The sequence below is a fragment of the Nansenia antarctica genome, assembly GCF_963989245.1.
Source record: "Nansenia antarctica genome assembly, chromosome: 5".
Taxonomy (NCBI): domain Eukaryota; kingdom Metazoa; phylum Chordata; class Actinopteri; order Argentiniformes; family Microstomatidae; genus Nansenia; species Nansenia antarctica.
In genome coordinates this window covers 16,036,178-16,055,565 of record NC_137690.1, presented here as the reverse complement: position 1 = coordinate 16,055,565, position 19,388 = coordinate 16,036,178, and the positions used below count along the sequence as shown (strand labels likewise).

Genomic DNA, 19,388 nt, shown 5'->3' with positions numbered 1-19,388 from the left:
GCAGTAACACAGTGGTGGAGGCCAGAGGTCAGAGGGTTCGAGGGCGTCTCTACCCATGGGGCATCGTGGAAGGTGGGTTTTCACATCCCTTTTTGTCATCACAAACATGAAATCCAACATACGGCCGAGTTTGTATATTATCATACAGGTAATGTAACGTTGGTCAGTTGAATATGATGTTTCTCTCTTTCAGTTGAGAACCAATCCCACTGTGATTTTGTGAAGCTGCGGAACATGTTGATTCGCTCCCACATGCACGACCTAAAAGACGTGACTTGTGACGTCCACTATGAGAACTACAGGGCCCAGTGCATTCAGGAAATGACCAGGTGTGTGTGTGTGTGTGTGTGTGTGTGTGTTAAATCTGGGTTTCTGTTTGTATTGATATTATTGAAGATTGAGTTTGTGGGTGTGGGTGTGGGTGTCCAGCGTCTCCCAGAATGCTGTGTGTATTGACGTTCCCTGTGTGTTTCTTCTCAGTAAACTGACGATGGATAACCGTATGGAAAGCCCGATCCCCATCCTGCCCCTGTCCACCCCGGACATAGAGACAGAGAAACTGATCAAGATGAAAGACGAGGAGGTAAACCTTCACCGTCTAACAGATCCTAAACTGAATCTACTGTAAAAGGAAAAACGATTCAGTATAACCACCAAGCACCACTAGGATCCTCGCCATACTCGTATCTACCACCCCAGTGCTTAGACAGATACACATAGTATGGTATGTGCATTTTCATGTTGGTTTTCATGTTGGTCTTTCCACGTGTCAGCATTTTTCTCTCTCTTTCTCTTTCTCTGTAGTTGAAGAGGATGCAGGAGATGCTGAATCAGATGCAACAGCAGATCCAGAATTCAGAACAGTGATTCTGTTTGGGAGTTGGGACCCCATAACAGGCTGAAGGCTACAGAGACACCTGCTGGCTGGCCCCTGAACTACAACTAGACTTTCAGACAACACCATACTGTACCAATATGTTACTGATATCGTATGTTGTGTTTGGGGCAAACAATGGCTGTAAATTAATTGATGTTTTATTTCGTGCTTTGTATATTTTTGTCTGCCAGGAAAAGTTTTTTGTTTTTTTTGTTTTTATGTTTGTTTACTGTACCTTGTGTCAATTTGAGCCCCTTTAATATTATTAACGGTCCTTATAACATATGATATAATATAAACATGTAATTTAAATGGCCGCTAAATGTATCTAATTTATGAATATAATGCTGAACCTTTTGGATATTCTGTCAGGGTATGAATACGCATAACAAGGTGTTTTGTGAGGCAGCTTGGTTTGCTGCTGACGTTTAGGTTTGAATCTAGAAATTTGTTTTTAATGATGTTGAGCGTGTGTGTGTGTGTGTGTGTGTGTGTGTGTGTGTGCGCGCGCGCGTGTGTCCGCGTGTGCGTGTGTCTGTGTCTTTGTGTGTGTGCCTGTGTGCGCATCTTTGGCTTTGTCCAAATGGCTGAACATCACCCTCTCTCTTTTAGTGTCAACATTGGAACGCAATTTTGGGCAGTTCATTCAAAACTCTTTTAGTTTTTTCTAATGTGCTGGTATTTGCTGACCAGATTGAAAATGCACTTATTGCCAGTTTCTAACTGTGAATTGAGACCCTTTTACTTAATGAAAGGGGAGGTACAGTACGTAGTGCATGTGCTAGCATGATGCAGTTACTCATATCCCTGTACAGCTGTATTTCTCTCTCTCTCTCTCTCAGAACAGATACCATGTGTTTGTTATGAAATGCATTATGAACTATGCCTTGTTGTCACTACAGGACGGTAAATATAGATCAACCTTGAAGAGCAGCTACTGTATAATGCTTCTGTCCAATGTTCAATATGGCATATCCATGTATTGTAAGTGTGTGTGAAGTGACTGCATTCTGTAAGTGTGCTGTATTGAACATTGTGTGTGTGTGTGTGTGTGTGTGTGTGTGTGTGCGTGCGTGCGCGCGCACGTGCGTGTGTGTGTCTGTGTGTGTGTGTGTGTGTGTGTGCGTGTGTGTGTGTGTGCGCGTGCATGCATGCGTGTATATGAGTATTTCAAGGGGTGTATATTGTCCTCTGTCTGTGATCTTGGTTCACCTGAGCTGTGTGGTCAGCAGGTCAGCAGGTGGTCGTTGCTTTTTATAGTGCTAGCGCTCAGCGGACGTGGAACTTGTGCCCAGGTTATGATGATGATGAATAAACAGACTGGATTCATATTATTTCAACCTTGTTGTCAATGCATTTGTTGGTTGGGATGAGTGACCTCCATACACTGTTATGTGCTTTGAGAGGGGTAAAAAGCACTATGTACTATAAATGCAACCATAAATGCAACCATTATCATTTCTTTGACTTCCCCCATACATAGATTACATGGGGTGGCTGTGGCTCAGGAGGAAGAGCCGGCGTCTAATGATCGCAAGGTTGGCAGATCGGCGGTTCGAGCCCCGGCTGGCCACATGTGGAAATGTCCTTGGGCAAGACACTGAACCCCAAATTGCTCCCAGTGAGCGGGATGGCGCTTTGCATGGTAGCTTGCTGCCATTGGTGTGTGAATGTGTGTGTGAATGGGTGAATGAGAGGCCGTTGTAAAGCGCTTTGGATAAAGGCGCTATATAAGTGCAGTCCATTTAGATTACAGTAAGGCTTGCAGGCCACAAGGTCTGGTACTTGGTACTGTATTATGGGAAATGAGTCACAACTTATCTATTCCAGCCTCTCTTCCCCTGCTTTGCCACTGCCACACAGCATCACGTCACGTCTACCACCACAGCCTAGGACTGCGGACTATTAGGCTTCTTTTTTAAAAAAAATCTTTTTTATTTATTTATTAATACAACATTGTCATGTTATAGACAATACAACAAATTGCAGAATACTTTTTGGTTATCAGCTATCCCTCTACCCCTCTCTCCACCCCCTTCCCCTTCACCAACCAACAGAATAATACAGACATTGTAACACAGACAGGTATAGCAAGTACAGCCTCCCTATTTAGCCAGAAGATCTTTTAAGTTGGACTGCATGGACTGCACCTAATATAGCCTGGGAGTTTGTGAAATATCATCAAGAGGTTTCCGACACTGGACTATCATCTTCTTCTCAGCAGTCAGACCTGCCAATTAGGCTTCATTGTAACAGAATGATGGACAGGGTCTTGCTATGGTCAGCCCCACTGTAGCTCAGCTCACTACGTAGTCATAGGCCTACCTACAGTAAAGGCACAGAGACACTGTAGGGGAGTACCACATGTAACTCCCTATGGTCACCGGAGGTGCCTGTCTCAGGAGATAAGACATGCCATGCTGTTGTGGTGAAGTACATACATGCTTCCTGTGTCACATCTGAAATGTTTGTGTGTGTGTGTGTGTGTGTTAGAGGGCTTTATCAGTGCACACCAGCTGTGGTTCTGACACACTCTGCCTCTCAGCTCGACAAGGAACAGTCCCCTCAACCACTCCTGAAAACACACATCATCGGGAAGGTAAGACAGTGTCTCCTGACTCTAACAAGACCATTGCATCTTTAACCATAACAACTATAACCACTATGTTATATAATGCATAAACCTGCATATGCAGCACTTTAACCTGCATATACTGTAGCACACAGGCCTAAGGACATTGGTATAGTCAATGTGTGGTAACCTTTATTTGCCAAACAAGCTGGCAGAATATTTCAGATGGCATTTAGAAGTTTGAATAAACAGGAAAAGAGAGCTGTCTCCGTGGAAGTAACAGTAACACTAAGACTACCATATCTGACAACTTTAAGTTTCCACTTCATAGTATAGGCTAATTACTTTGATTATTCAATCTTTAAAATGCCATCTGAAATATTCTGCCAAGAATATTTGGCAAATAAAGTATACCACACATACATTATATACCAATGTCCTTAGGCCTGTGTGCTACAAATTGTAATGCAATGATAACTGAAGGGTCCTCAGCACACATAATGCAAAAACCTGTCGTATTTCACAACCTTTTAACTGTTGTGTTTTACACATCTAACTTGCTATTCTGAGTGTTGTTAGTTGTTATTGTTGCCTTTGCAGTATAATGTTAGTTGTGCTACATCAGGTGAATATCAAACTTTAACATTCATAAACTGAGTTGAGTTACATAAAGCCAAGATGCATATTGTATCTCTTTGCATTACACTACAACATTGACCTACAGTATGGTGACTTGCTCCATCCTCCCTATTTCTCCTCTGCAGTTTATTAGAAGTTGTATTCAGAATTTGTGTTGAACCATGATAGTCCTCTCAGTAGTAATCATCAATGTGTAGCCCTTCTATCCATTTACGGAAACAGTTAAAAACTTTGTATTGTTATCTCTCTCTGACACACTTACTTGACATTCATTGCTTGGAATAGTATTGTAAATTCAATATGTTCAAATTACATTTGAATTCAATTCAAATTATTTCTCTCACTCTAACATGGTACCATATCTGTATCCCTCTCATGTTGGGGACTATCAAAAATGCTTCTTTATTGTTTCCTCCACCCGTCTGTTATGACTTTGTCTCGTCCCACTGAGGGTGAATGATAAAAGGATCATCTTTACTATTCTGTTCTACAGTAGGCTATGTCTCATTGCTTGTGCATCCCCTCTTCCAGAGTGATCAGTGATAATGAGGGGGCCTCTGCTCCTGTGTATGCTCCTCCTCCTTTTTGGGCTTGAAGGTCAAGGGTCATCAGTGTGTCCCTTGTCCTGCTCCTGCAATGGTGGTCAGGTGGACTGCAGCAGTCGGCAACTTACCAGCAACTCCTTACCCAACCATTTCCCGCCCACCACCACTGAGCTTCGTCTTCATGACAACCATCTGACCACCCTCCCCAATGGCCTGCTGGACTCACTGCCCTCCCTCCACTCTGTGTCTCTCCATGGTAACCCCTGGGAGTGTAACTGCGGGGTGCTCTACCTGCGCGCCTGGCTGCTTCGCCAGCCTGCCAATTATGCCACACACCGCAACGTCAGCTGCAGTCACCCTCCAGGCCTGCGCGGGAGGCTGGTGGTGTACCTGGCAGAAGAGGAGGTGCTGGAGACCTGTCACTACTGGTACTGTGACCTGGTGGTGGCCTCGCAGGTGTGTCTGTTTGTGTTTGTGGCGGTGCAGGCAGGGCTGCTGTTGGCAGTCATCGTGTTCCTTAGGAGGTTTGAGAGGCTGTCCCGGACCGCCAGGAGGACGGCAGAGGAGAGCTTCACCGGCGGGGAGGGGGTTGTGGGTAATGAGTATGAGCCCCTGAAGGACAGCAAGATCTGAAGGAGGGGGAGTGCAGTGTCAGGGAGAAGCAGACTCACCTGAAGGAGTGAAGAGGTGAGCAGACAGACCATGAACAGCAGATCAACTGATGGATGAATGAACACCTCCTTGTCTTCTCTTGTTGCCCCCTGGCTTTGTGTTTTATTATTAGAACAATTGAGATTATCATTATGTTATTGATTAAATAATTATAGAACAAAACTATACTGTTTGTAAAGTCTGTAAAGTTGTCAGATTTTCTATTATCTGTTTGATATCGGTTTTTATTCTTATGTTCTGCCCTTGATTACAAATGTTGTACATTAAAAGGAATACAATGGAGATGTTTCAGTTTTTTTCATATTTTTGTGATTTATGAAAATTCTTCCCATTTTAAGCAGCAAACAAGAAACAAAGAAAACTACACTAAACAAACAAGCATGAGCTCATAGGATCAGTAAATCTAAGCAAATTTGCCTAATTTAAAATAAAATATATATTTTATATAGATAAAATATATATTTTTGTGTGCATCCAAAGTTCTATTATCCACAACATTTGTGCCTAAAGCATACAGTAGGTACATCTAGTAATCGCCAAGACCTGGGGGGTATTCCATCAACGTTGCTAGAGAAAAATCTAGGCTTATTTTGGTCAATTTTATCAATTTGATTTATCAAAAAACCTAGGCTTAAGCCTGGATTTTCCTTTAGCAACGTTTATGGAATACCAGGAATAAAACAAGGAACTGTGGTCACATTAATGTGGGTCCCTGCGCATAATGGGCATTATGTGTAATGAGAGAGTGGACAAACTAGCCAAACAAGCTGTTAAAAAAGGAAACATATAGACACCATAATTAAACTATCCAAATCAGAGGGAAAGGGTATTGTATGGAGGGAAGCCAATAAAGAGTGGCAGGAGCAGTTGGATCAGGAGACAAGATGAAGACTACATGCAATACAAAATATAGTGGGTAGTGAGAGAAACAGGGGAAGAAATAGAAAAGAGGAGGTAGCAATGACAAGACTAAGAATAGTACAGAAATGTCAACGGAACTCTCACCATTATAGGAAAGCATCCAATGACTATGTGACTATTGTCAGGTAAAAGAAACAGTAGAACATGTACATCAGAAAGAAAGGTAGGGAATATTGTATTAATATTATTATCATTATTATAATGTATTATATTATTATAAATGTATTAATATATTAATATATATATATATATATATATATATTAATGTATTAATGTATTATATTATTATAATTATTATAATGTATTATATTATTGTATTGAATATTATATTACTTAAAAGGAAATGATGGAAAAGATCGGGACTAACAAGAGAAGGTTTGGAGGGCGTATTGGAGTGTGTTGGAGGTGGACAGGGCAAGGAGTGTCTGGTCAGCTTTCTCAAGAGAACAGAACTGATGGGGAGAATTTTCCATAACGGACAATGGTGGCTTTAGGTGGCTAAATAAATACAGAAGATGGCAGTAGTGCAACGTTAAGGATACAAGCTGCCGTTAAATCCAACAGAAGAAGAAGAAGAAAGAAAGTGGTGCTTCCTTTTATATATCTATGGTGCTTCACTTGATCTGATGTGAGAACCAACATTTGAAAGAGGAACCTATCTACTGAGCCGGGGGGGCTTGTCGGAGCTTTAAGAGTGTTGGGACAATGCTTCATGTTGTTTACACGTGAGATTTTTACACAGAAATGTGTAAATAGGGGAACTCATCTTAAACATTGCCATTAAAGCTTCTAGCGCCTGCCACCAATCATTTGTCGTGTGGAAAGTAGAAGGTATGTTGTTATTTTGTATTTATTATTATTATTATTGATAAATCATAATATTCGTGAAACAGAATAGTTCTGAGGAAGTCAGTAGGAGTACCTAGTGGAGTACAACTGGAGTACTCGGCTAGGCTAGCTAACTACTTGTCTTACAAGTTATTCAACTAATCTATTAACTAATGTCATTGCAATTATCAAATCTGGAGTATATAGTAGAGTCAATTGTCTTTCCGGCCGTGTTCATATTGCGATAGGTAGAGCTCCTGGTGTGTGACAGGCTGACAGCCCCTGATGTGAGATGGGGAGACTGAGGAAGAGAATGAACCCGAAGGGGAGGCAGCAGGGCGAGACTCAACCGCCTTCAGAGGAGAGGAAGACGGGTGTAGTGGTGGAGCTAAAAGGTAAGACATTAGCACTGAGGTGCCAGTAGTATTATGGGTGCATCATTCATGATGTGTTATACACACTGAGAGAGGGGAGAAAGGAGAACAAGTCGAGAGTACTACAGTGAGAGAGAACAGAGCGATGCTATAGTATGGTGCTTGATGGGGTGTGATTATCCCTTATATGACTAACTCTCTTCCTAGGTAGGGACAATCTAAAGGGAGTGGACGCGAGCAATGCCCTGGTCCTCTCAGCCACCAAAGCCAAGAATAAGAAAGGCATTGAGAAGCCTATCCCTAAGAAACAGCCCCTTACCAAGAAACAGAGGAAACACCTGAAGAAAGTCCTGGAGGTCAAGGAGAAGAAAGCCCATGTAAGATGCTCTGCTTTGTCCCAGAGCCCATCAGTCTTCTGCATGTGTATAGCCTATTAATACAGAGTCATATTTTAATCTGCTGATTGGTTGAATAATTTGAATGACCCCACTGTTTTCTGTTCCCTCTCTCAGAGAGCAGACATCCTAACTAAGCTGGCAGAGGTGCAGCTTCCTGAGTCTGAACTCAAGCTGCTCTACACCACCTCCAAACTGGGCACAGGGGAGAAGCTTTACCAAACTAAAGAGTATGTACACACACACACACACACACACACACACACACACACACACACACATGTACACACATGCAGAGCTCATGGATGGAGTGAAACCCTGATTGATTTCTTAATATGCTTCTCTATGGGTTCTGGTTAAGTTGATTCTGGTCAAGTTGATTGTAGATGTATGGGTTGTAGTTTTTACTGTTCATGTCGTTGTCAGGACTCCTGATGAGGTAGATAATAGAGGCTCAGGGCCAAAGATCAGCAGCCTGAGTGGAGTCAACAGGAAGAGGAAACGAAGAGCACGATATGAGGAAGAGGAGGAGGAAGAGAAGAAAGAGGAGAGTAGCGATCTGGAGACTTCCTCTGATGAAGAGCTTGAGAATGGAGGGATGGAGGCCACAGATGTGTGTGATTCTCGGGAGCCAACCTCCCCCTGCCAGGAGAAGGAGGAGGTGAAGGAGGAAGGGGTGATGCTGAAAGAGGGGGTTAATAAGGAGGAGGAGAAAAAGGAGTCTGGCCCAGCCCAGGTGCCCAGTAAAACACCGGCCCAGCCTGCTGTCTTCATTGCTGTGGACAGACTGCCAGAGATACAGGTGTGTGTGGGTTTGTGTATTTCTTTTGTGGTAGAGATGTTTCTTATATTGTGTGTATCTCTTGGAGGATTTTATATATTGTGTGTGTGTGTGTGTGTGTGTGTGTGTGTGTGTGTGTGTGTGTGTGTGTGTGTGTGTGTGTGTGTGTGTGTGTGTGTGTGTAGGAGGCTCGTCTGAGGCTGCCAGTGCTAGCGGAGGAGCAGGTGATCATGGAGGCAGTGAGAGAGAACCCTTTTGTGGTGCTCTGTGGAGAGACCGGAAGTGGCAAGACCACCCAGATGCCCCAGTTCCTGTACGAGGCCGGCTATGCCAGGTAACAAGCTCCTCTGCTCCCACTGTATTCCCATATTCTATCCCGTCCTCTTTTCCTCCAACCCTCTTCCTTTTTAGTCAGCCTCTGCCGTGTCTCTTTAGTCTCACAGAGTGGGACAGGGGGGCTCAGTTTTAAAAGCTGAATGTTGAAAAGATTTTGATTATATTGTGGATCTAGATGTGGTCGTGATAAGAAAGTGGGGCTTTTGAATTCTGATGGTAAACAATTGGGCACAAAGGCCTCTTCTGGTTTTGTTCATTCTTTTGGTTTCATTCTGTCCATTCGTCTTCCCCCCTCTCTCTCTCTCTCTCTCTCTCTCTCTCTCTCTCTCTCTCTCTCTCTCTCTCTCTCTCTCTCTCTCTCTCTCTCTCTCTTTCTCTCTCTCTCTCTCTCTCTCTCTCTCCAGTGGCAGTGGGATCATAGGTGTGACAGAGCCCAGGAGGGTGGCAGCAGTCAGTATGTCCCACAGAGTGGCCAAAGAGATGAATCTCTCCACACGGTATGAGAAACACTTAATTGCTTATAACGGAAACGTCCCTCCTCTAACCTAATCGCTAATCTGACGTGAAGGTGGACAGGAAGAAGTATTCTAATAGGGCATTGGACTCTGGATTGAGGTTTGGTGTGTGTTTGGTTTGTCTGTCTCCAGGGTGGTGTCATATCAGATACGTTATGAGGGCAATGTGACGACTGACACCAAGATCAAATTCATGACGGACGGAGTCCTCCTCAAGGAGATTCAGAAGGTATGTTTCTCTCTCTTTCACTCTGTCTCTCTCTCTCTCTCTCTCTCACACACACACACACACACACACACACACACACACACACACACACATTCACCTTCTCTCTCTCTCTCTGTCCTAGGATTTCCTGTTGCAGAAGTACAGTGTGATCATCATAGATGAAGCCCATGAGAGGAGTGTGTACACAGACATCCTTGTAGGCCTGCTCTCTCGCATAGTCCCACTCAGAAACAAGGTAAGAAACAACTCGCTGTCCAGTGTGAGTGTCTTGTTAATTTCTAGTTACTTCTCAGTGATAGTCTTATCGTTCTATGGTTCTTGGTGTCTCCTTTTCTCTATCTAACTTCAAACTTGTCACACAGAAAGGCCTCCCCATGAAGCTGCTGGTCATGTCTGCTACTCTGCGGGTAGAGGACTTCACAGACAACAGGAAACTGTTCCCCTCTCCACCGCCTGTGATCAAGGTGGATGCGCGACAGTTCCCAGTGTCCGTCCACTTCAACAAGCGCACTCCTCTGGAGGACTTCACTGGAGAGATCTTCCAGAAGACCTGCAAGATCCACCGCATGCTGCCACCGGGTATACACGCGCAAACACATTCAGCAGAATACACACACACACACACACACACACACACACACACACACACAGACACAGACAGTGTACATACATACATACTTTAACCAGAAAAGACACATTCAACATTCATATGTATTGATTCCCGTTGATGGAGTGTAATCTGTGTTGGTGTGTTATCCAGGTGGTATCCTGGTGTTCCTGACGGGCCAGGCTGAGGTCCACTCTGTGTGCAGGAGACTGAGGAAAGCCTTCCCTTACAGGAAGGGTAACACAGCCACTGGTGAGTCAGTATGCGTGCCGTGCGCTCGCGCACACACACACACACACACACACATACACACACACACACACACACACACACACACACACACACATACACACACACACACATACACACACATACACACACACACACACACACACACACACACACAGATTAGAACTTGTGTATGAATGCATGTCATCGTTTGTTGCTCCTCAGTGGAGACAGACACCTCAGAGGAGATGAGGAAGTTTAAGAAGGCCAAACAGAAGACTGTGGTATGTACTCTCTGTGCCTCCAATTTTAACTGATGGGTTTTGTTTCTGCATATGTTTGAAGATTCTGTGTGTGTGTGTGTGTGTGTGTGTGTGTGTGTGTGTGTGTCTCTAGTCCCTACCTTGTATAGACCTGGACACCTACTCAGCGTTCCCGGTGGATGAGGGGGATGAGGACCGGCAGGCTGGGATAGGAGAGGAGGAGGAGGGGTTTGATCTGGAGATGGGAGATGACCCTGGAGACACAGGTGAGAGACCAATGCTTTCTTAGTCTTGTTTCTAAATACTTCAGGTGTGCATCCCTCATGAATCTGTTCTGTCTCTCTTTGTGTGCGTGTGCGTGTGTGTATGTGTGTGTAGAGGAGAAGGCAGACCCGTCCATCCCCCTGTATGTCCTCCCCCTCTACTCTCTGCTGGCCTCAGAGGAGCAGGCCAAGGTAAGAATGTGTACCCAGCACACATCCACACACTCAATGTAGGGACAGATGGCGTTGTGTTTAATCAATTTTATTAACTTCACTTCAAGCACCAGCGTCTAGTGTGCCATGTCCAATTTATCCCCAATTAAAATCTAGGGTGTATGTTGTGTGTGTGTGTGTGTGTGTGTGTGTGTGCAGGTGTTCCGGCCCCCTCCCCCTGGCACTCGTCTCTGTGTGGTAGCGACTAACGTAGCAGAGACGTCTCTGACCATCCCGGGGATCAAGTACGTTATCGACTGCGGCAGGGTAAAAAAACGCTTCTATGACCGCGTCACCGGAATCTCCTCCTTCAAGGTCACATGGACGTCACAGGCCTCAGCCAATCAGAGAGCTGGGAGAGCTGGACGAACAGAGCCGGGACACTGCTATAGGTTAGAATTCTCGTGTCTTGTTTAGCAAGCAATTATTGTCTCGCCTTGCCTCACTCACTAGAACATTCTTCAAAGAACATAGTTCCTTATTGTGTGTTGTGTGTGTTGTGTGTGTTGTGTTGTGTTGTGTTTGTGTGTGTGTGTGTGTGTGTGTGTGTGTGTTCATGTATTAAACAGGCTGTACTCGTCGGCAGTGTTTGGGGACTTCAGTCTGTTCTCCGAGGCAGAGATCACTCGCAGGCCAGTGGAGGACCTGGTTCTACAGATGAAGGACCTCAACATAGACAAGGTCAGAGAACACAGAACCCAGATGACACAGAGACAGTCAACATAGTACACAACATTCGAGGAGTGAAAAGACCACATCTAAGCCTATAAGGAATTGCAATACTCCAATCGGGTTGATACAAAAGCGTGAATGATAATTTGCTGTGTGTGTGTGTGTGTGTGTGTGTGTGTGTGTGTTCAGGTGGTGAACTTTCCCTTCCCCACCCCTCCCTCTGCGGAGGCCCTGATGGCAGCAGAGCAGTTACTGATCTCACTTGGAGCTCTGGAGGAGCCGCAACGCACCGGACGGTAAGGGCTTAACTATCCCTCCTACCCTCCCTCTCTCCATATACTGTGCATCATGGTTGGGAAAAGTTGAGGAATTGTAATTCCCTCGAAGCAAAATGTGTATTTCACTTACCCTGCAATCAATCAAATCAAGTCATACATGATCTAATCTGATCATCTCTCTTCTTTAGGGTGCAGGAGATGGAACGAGCGAGGCTGAGCTGCCCCATCAGCCCCCTGGGCAGGGCCATGGCTTCGTTCCCTGTGGCACCGCGCTATGCTAAGATGCTGGCGCTAGGGAAGCAGCAGAACTGCCTACCCTATGTCATCGCCACAGTGGCCGCCATGACGGTCCGAGAGATCTTTGAGGATCTGGATAGGTGAGTGACCAACAGAGTGGGGGGGTGGGAGTGTATTTGTAAGTATTTTAAATAAAGTCTGAAATACATTTTCCATAACTTCCCCTGACATCCCGCCACTCTCCTCAGACCTGCAGGTAGTGAGGATGAGAGCTCCGTGCTGACCCAGCGCCGGGCTCGTCTGGCCCAGATGAAGAGGCTTTGGGCTGGGCAGGGAGCCTCGCTGCTGCTGGGGGACCTCATGGTCATGCTGGGTAAGGACACTGTATGGTTGTGGTCATGGTCTGACACTAGGTTAAGCTGGATAGAATGAAGGCTGTGGACTTGGTATATTACTCCTCTGTGGTAAAGCAGGCTTGTTCATGCAAGTATGCGGCTGGCAGCATTTGTAAAGAGGTTGTATTATCCCTCTGTGTGTACACACTGTTTGGGGTATGTGTGAGCTTGTCGATAGTGGTAATATTATCCTCTGTATGTTCTATAGGTGCTGTTGGGGCATGTGAATTTGCTGGTTGCACTCCTAAGTTCTGTGAGGAGAACGGCCTGCGGTATAAAGCCATGCTTGAGATCAGGCGGCTTAGAGGACAACTCACCAACGCAGGTAAATAAATGCACACACACACACACACACACATACACACATCAGGCAGCAGCTCATCAACTGAGACACACTCCATACACAGTAGAAACTCACTCTCTCTTCCCTTCTTCCAGTGAATTCGGTGTGCCCAGAGGTGGGAGTGTTTGTGGATGCGAAGATGGCTCCGCCCACAGAGAGCCAGGTGATGTGTCTGCGACAGATTGTGCTGGCGGGACTGGGAGACCACCTGGCACGGAGGGTACAGCCAGAGGAACTGCTTGACCCAAAATGGAGGAATGGATACAAGGTATGTCCACAATTATAGCTGGGGCCAAAAGGAATCTCCTGGTGCCATAGAGTTGATTTGAAGAAGAATCCAGCATGTGATTGGTGGTTGTTTTGCTCTTCACAGACACCTCTCATGGACGAGCCAGTGTTCATCCACCCTTCCTCTGCCCTGTTTAAAAGCCTGCCTCAGTTTGTGGTCTACCAGGAGGTCATGGAGACCACCAAGATGTACATGAGAGGTGTGCGTCTATGTGTGTGTGTGTGTGTGTGTGTGTGTGTGTGTCTGTGTGTGTGTCTGTGTGTCTGTCTGTCTGTCTGTCTGTATTTGTGTCTGTGTTTGTGTGCGGTTTCAGCTTTCATTATAGAGAAAGAATTAAAGAAAGATCACATTCGTCTCTCTGTCTGTCTCTCAGGTGTGTCAGCCATAGAGCCAGCATGGGTGCCCCAGCTCCTGCCTCAGTACTGCCATTTTGGTTCTCCCCTGGAGACCCCGTCACCATGGCTCTGTGACTCTACAGGCAGGGTCAGATGCCACTGTACCAGCACCTTCTGTGAGTCTGACTGTTAGCCTACTCTCCCCAGCCAGCTGTTTCTCTGTCTCTATCTTATCTATATCTGTGCCCTCCCTGTGTGGTCATACGATAAGCTGTCTCTCTGAAATGTCTAGAATGTCTCTCTGTACTCCCTCTCTCTCTCTAGTCCGTGTGGCTTGGCAGCTACCTCCAGTGGAGATGGATTACCCCGAGGGCCTGGAGCGCTACAAGCTGTTTACCAGGTTCCTATTGGAGGGACAGGTAGAGCTGAAGCAACAGGCTTTTGAATGGACCCCACATTTTCATTCCACCCCACAATTCTCTATTACACAGTTGTCATAGATACATAGCTGACTGTAGAGCACTAAATTGGAACCTTTATTTTTTATGTATTGCCTGTTACAGGTATGCCCTAAACTGAAGCAGAATGTTGCTCACCTCCTCTCAAGTCCTTCCATCATGTTGAAAAGCTGGGCAAAGTAAGCTCTCACACTACCCCGAGTTTACTCATTACACTACTGAATTTACTCATGGAAATACAGTACACTCACTGTCTGGCTCTGCTCTCCCAGACTGCAGCCCAGGACCGAAGCTTTGCTGGGAGCGCTGGTGTCAGAGAGAGTGGACTGTCGAGATGCCCTGCTCGAAGTCTGGAAAAACAACAACAAATGTGAGTGTGTGACGTGTGTGTTAGACAGAGAAGAAACCAATCTGCCAAATGTATGTTTGACAAAATATGTGTTCTCTCACTCTTTGGTTCTCTGTCTTTCCTCTCCCTCACTCTCTCTGCAGTCCTCCTATCAGCATACTGCCAGTGGGTCCCTGAGGCCATGCACCAGGAAGTGGCTAAGAGCTGGCCTCCCATCTGAGAAGACACACACACACACACACACAAACACAATCTACAACCTAGGACCCGGTAACAGCGACCTTTAAGGAGAGAGAGAACACAGACAGTCACCTATACAATCTACTATAGATGATGATGTCACAGCCCTTCACAGCCCAGTTACCTTTACGAGGGCCCAACACCTCAGTGCCACTTCAGACAGCCCAGGGTTCTGGTGGCCCTCCCAGCTCTACTGCCCCCGCCAGGATCTGAAACTCTGATCCCTTCACGGAGGATCCAAAGAAACCATCTCTACCTTCAGCCAGTCTGTATCTCCTGTGTCTGTGTGCAACAGTTATCACAGGCACATTACCTTTTTTTACTGGGAGTTTTATGTATGGTACTGACTTAGAGCCGTATAAAGCTCCTCCTTCACCGTGGCAATGGATTCTAAGACTACTCCTTTGTTTGTTAGTGTTTAGAATCTCAGCCCTGTATTTTCTGGTCTTTGTGAGACTCATTAAAGTGTGGGTTTGAATGAAGTCTGTCTTTGCTTGTTCAATTGCAACATCCCAACTGAAGAACTTTTTCATGTACTGAAGTTTCAATAAACTTAAAAAGATATCATGAAATAACCTTGGTCCCTACTGAACTTGGTGAACCGGTAACTTCTATATCCCGCTGTTTCTGGCTAAATTATGATCAGCAGTCTAATCACTAGTGATGGCGAGATGAAGCCGACGCTTCGGAGCGTGTGTCGAGTAATGGCGCTTTTCCATTACAGGGCCAAGCCGGGCCAGCTCGCTTTTCCCCCCGTTGATGTATTAAACAATCTAAGCAATCTAATCAGAGCAGTTGTTATTATGTCATATTATTGATGGATGTGCCATTTTTGATGGACAGCAGTGAACGGATGACTGGATGTCAACTTCAACTTCAATGGAATCCCAAGCTGTGCCATCCAGCCATTTATGCCGTTCACTCATGAGTCAAATGCCGGTAGATTCGCTTCTTGTCGGCGTTTCCCTGGTTGCGAGATCTAAACTACTAGAACTGAAATCGGCAGGTAACAGGCACGTAACATCCATATGCTGTATATATACATACATATATTTGACTACCAGCAAGACACCGGAGCACTCTATAAACGCGGAGATTGGAGCCCCGCGTCAGTCAGCCTTTTCGTAGAAATACATCGCTTCCCAATCCCTGGTTGCGAGATCTAAACTACAAATCTACTAGAACTGAAAGCGGCAAGTAGGCTAACAGGCACGTAACATATGCTGTATAAATAAATATATTTGACTACCAGCAAGACAGCGCTGCACTCGTATCTATCAGCCTGTCTGTATAATGATGTCGTTGAATGCCGATGCTGAGATACGATAGTTATGGAGATAGACTCCAGTTCTATGAGTGGAGCGGAGCCCCATAGGGGAGCTCTGCTCCTATTGGTTTACCCGCTACCTAAAGTAGCCAATGACTGAATTTTTCAATGCCTGCGCCCGCCTGGGGTGCTATATAAAGGGGTGTACCTCGCTCTATCATTCTCCCAAACATACAAAACAGCCGGGTTTGAACGAGTCGAAGTGGGCCAGCAGCCCTATGGGGCTCCGCTCCACTCATAGAACTGGAGTCTATCTCCATAACTATCGTTCTATATCGTGGAGCTCCGCCCCATAGGGGAGCTCTGCTCCTATTGGTTTAGGCGGAGCGAGCGAGGCCAAATGTACCCCCACTGAGACTATTAATCCGAAAACAATCTCAGCGGCACCCGGAGCTGACCACTGATGTTGGTTCAAGACGACCTTAAAAAGTTGGCCCAACCCACACGAGTCTGCTCCACTGATCTAGCCCTTACGTGAGCACGCAGGGTTGTAGATCTAACGGAACATGTCCTGGAGGAGGGTCCCCTCCCCAGGCACATCCGTAATCATCCTGACAGCACTTGAATAGCATCCCCAACCAGGGTAATCCAAGTGCCATCCCCACTACATCAGTCCTCATCAAACTGAGGACAGAGTGAGAAAAGGATGAGGAAGAAATATCACTTACCTAACCCTTACGTTGGGTTGTTGATCTAACAGACATGTCCTGGAGGAGGGTCCCCTCCCCAGGCATATCCGTATTCATCCTGACAGCACTTGAATAGAATCCCCATGACCAGGGTAATCCAAGTGCCCTTCCCACAACATCAGTCATCAGCAAACTGAGGACAGAATGAGAAAGGATTGAGGAAGAATATCACTGACCTAACCCTTACGTGAGCACGTAGGGTTGTAGATCTAACGGAACATGTCCTGGAGGAGGGTCCCCTCCCCAGGCACATCCGTAATCATCCTGACAGCACTTGAATAGAATCCCCAACCAGGGTAATCCAAGTGCTTTCCCCACTACATCAGTCATCAGCAAAACTGAGGACAGAATGAGAAAAGGATGCGGAAGAAATATCACTGATCTAACCCTTACGTGAGCACGTAGGGTTGTTGATCTAACGGAACATGTCCTGGAGGAGGGTCCCCTCCCCAGGCACATCCGTATTCATCCTGACAGCACTTGAATAGAATCCCCATGACCAGGGTAATCCAAGTGCCTTCCCCACTACATCAGTCATCAGCAAAACTGAGGACAGAATGAGAAAAGGATGAGGAAGAAATATCTTTCAAGTAATACCGTACAAAAAGTGATGGCGACGACCAAGACGCCGCCTCACATATCTCCTCCACTCCCACTCCCCTGAGAATGGCCACTGATGTGGCCATGCCCCTGGTGGAATGAGCCCGAATGCCAGTCGGCACGGGCTGCCCCTTCGATTCGTATGCGAGGCTAATAGCCTCGCAAATCCAATGGGACAGCCTCTGCTTCGAGAGTGGTGTCCCGGCTTTCTGTCCGCCGTAGCAGATCAGAAGCTGGGGAGAAGATCTCAGTCCTGCCGTGCGCTTCACATATTGTGCCAACGCGCGCACCGGACATAGACAATGTAAACGCCTCTCCCTCTCTCTGTCGTGAGGAGGAGGAAAAAAGGCGCTCAGAGCACAGCTCTGAACCCTAAACCCACGATTAACCTTAGGGATAAAAGCCGGGTTAGGGCGTAACACAGCTTTTGTTTCGTCATCAGATATGATCAAACAATCTGCCCGTGTCGAGAGAGCACATAAATCACTCACTTGCTTAGCCGTAGCCAAGGCGAGGAGTAGACTCGTCTTGAGAGACAATAAACGCAACGACACAGTGTCAATGGGTTCGAATGGGGGCACGCACAGCGCCTCTAGCACAATCGACAGGTCCCATTTCGGCATTAGAGTCCTATGAGGGCGTCTAAGCCTACACACTCCAGTCAAAAACCGCTTAACCAGCGAATGACTGAACAGTGTCGTTGTCGCAAAACCCTCATGACAAGCTGAGATGGCAGCCGCGTAAACTTTAATAGTTGCCGCCGCCAATCCCTTGTCAAACAGCGACTGTAAGAAGCACAAGAACGTTTCGACCCGACAGCAGACTGGGTCAACGTCCTGTCCCTCACACCACTGTGTAAACACTCGCCAGCGCGCCGCATATCCCTTTGCAGTGGATTGCGCGCGCACTCTGAATGGTCTGAATGACCGCGTCTGTCAGACCCCTGCGTTCTAACAAATCCCTCTCAGTAACCAGGCCATGAGGGGGCCCCCCATCATAGGCGGCCCTCTCACCAAGCCTCTGGCTTGAGAGAGTGCATCTTGTCGATGAGGTATGGGCCATGGGCCCTCTACCAACATCTCCATCAGTTCCGGAAACCACGGGGCTCCGGGACGGTCCGGGGCTACAAGAATTAACTCTAGCCTCTCTGACCTCACTCGTGCCAACAGTGGGAGGATAGATGTCAGGGGTGGGAACGCGTATAACAGGACCCTCGGCCATGGGTGGTGTGCGAATGTATCGACTCCCAATGGCGGGTTGTCCTGTTCGCGCAGGAAGAACCAAAGGCGACACTGCGCATTCGTCCGTGACGCAAACAGAACCACTTCTGCTTGCCCGAACCGTGCCCAAATCAGCGACACAATGGAGGGTGCTAACCTCCAGTCGTCGTCCCTCGGGCCTCCCCGTGATAACAGATCTGCTCCTTCGTTGAGCAGACCTGGAATGTGGAGAGCTTTCAGCGAACTCAGGCGACTCCGCGCGCGATGACGCGCGGGTCTCTCCAGTAGCTCAGGTCGGTTTTGACCGATCTCTGTATTACAATCAACTTGCGACGGCGTCTCACTGGAACCCGTCGCAGTCGTGCGAACCGCCTCTGCAGTCTGCGCATGTGTAACAGGCCTAAGGGGACCACTACATGGGCTGCAGACCTCAGTCCTAGTAAGGACATCCTTGACAGAGCGGTGATTGTATTTGTCACTCGACACACCCGGAGAGCTGACGTCAGTGTCGCTCTCCGTGGTGACGATAAACTGGCCCTCATCTCGGCAGGATCCAACTGAATGCCTAGATAGGAAAACTGTTGAACCGGCCACGGAGCACTCTCTGTCCAGTTTACAGCTAACCCCAGCTGAGTGAGGTGCTGCACCAGTGAGGTTGCGTCCCGAATGGCTCTATTTGGGCATTGGGCCAAGACCAG

The 19,388-nt window shown here is 46.7% G+C and overlaps 3 protein-coding genes across 3 annotated transcripts in view; all 3 read left to right on the top strand.

The window, feature by feature from the left end:
- The window catches only part of septin5a (septin 5a), a gene marked incomplete at both ends in the record, with an annotated part of 4,798 nt that extends 3,931 nt beyond the window's left edge, over nucleotides 1-867 (top strand). The window contains 4 exons of the mRNA XM_080532780.1: nucleotides 1-72; nucleotides 194-329; nucleotides 481-583; nucleotides 805-867. The exon at nucleotides 1-72 is cut by the window's left edge and continues 25 nt beyond it. Coding sequence (XP_080388906.1) covers nucleotides 1-72; nucleotides 194-329; nucleotides 481-583; nucleotides 805-867 — 374 coding nt within the window. The remainder of the gene's footprint in view (nucleotides 73-193; nucleotides 330-480; nucleotides 584-804) is intronic.
- A 3,763-nt stretch (nucleotides 868-4,630) lies between these two features.
- gp1bb (glycoprotein Ib platelet subunit beta) lies at nucleotides 4,631-5,540 on the top strand. Its single transcript, XM_080533109.1, has one exon. It carries the CDS (start codon nucleotides 4,634-4,636, stop codon nucleotides 5,264-5,266), a length of 633 nt encoding a protein of 210 aa, XP_080389235.1. The 5' UTR covers nucleotides 4,631-4,633; the 3' UTR covers nucleotides 5,267-5,540.
- Nucleotides 5,541-7,349: 1,809 nt separating this feature from the next.
- On the top strand, nucleotides 7,350-15,230 carry dhx37 (DEAH (Asp-Glu-Ala-His) box polypeptide 37). The gene is made up of 26 exons (XM_080532620.1): nucleotides 7,350-7,449; nucleotides 7,636-7,805; nucleotides 7,941-8,053; nucleotides 8,250-8,625; nucleotides 8,790-8,938; nucleotides 9,345-9,437; nucleotides 9,588-9,684; nucleotides 9,806-9,919; nucleotides 10,047-10,263; nucleotides 10,445-10,543; nucleotides 10,745-10,803; nucleotides 10,916-11,048; nucleotides 11,161-11,237; nucleotides 11,418-11,650; nucleotides 11,828-11,939; nucleotides 12,120-12,226; nucleotides 12,397-12,585; nucleotides 12,694-12,818; nucleotides 13,049-13,165; nucleotides 13,279-13,451; nucleotides 13,557-13,671; nucleotides 13,846-13,983; nucleotides 14,132-14,226; nucleotides 14,371-14,444; nucleotides 14,538-14,635; nucleotides 14,758-15,230. The coding sequence occupies exons 1-26, from the start codon at nucleotides 7,368-7,370 to the stop codon at nucleotides 14,832-14,834; spliced, it is 3,432 nt and encodes a 1,143-aa protein (XP_080388746.1). The 5' UTR covers nucleotides 7,350-7,367; the 3' UTR covers nucleotides 14,835-15,230.
- The last annotated feature ends 4,158 nt before the right edge of the window (nucleotides 15,231-19,388 follow it).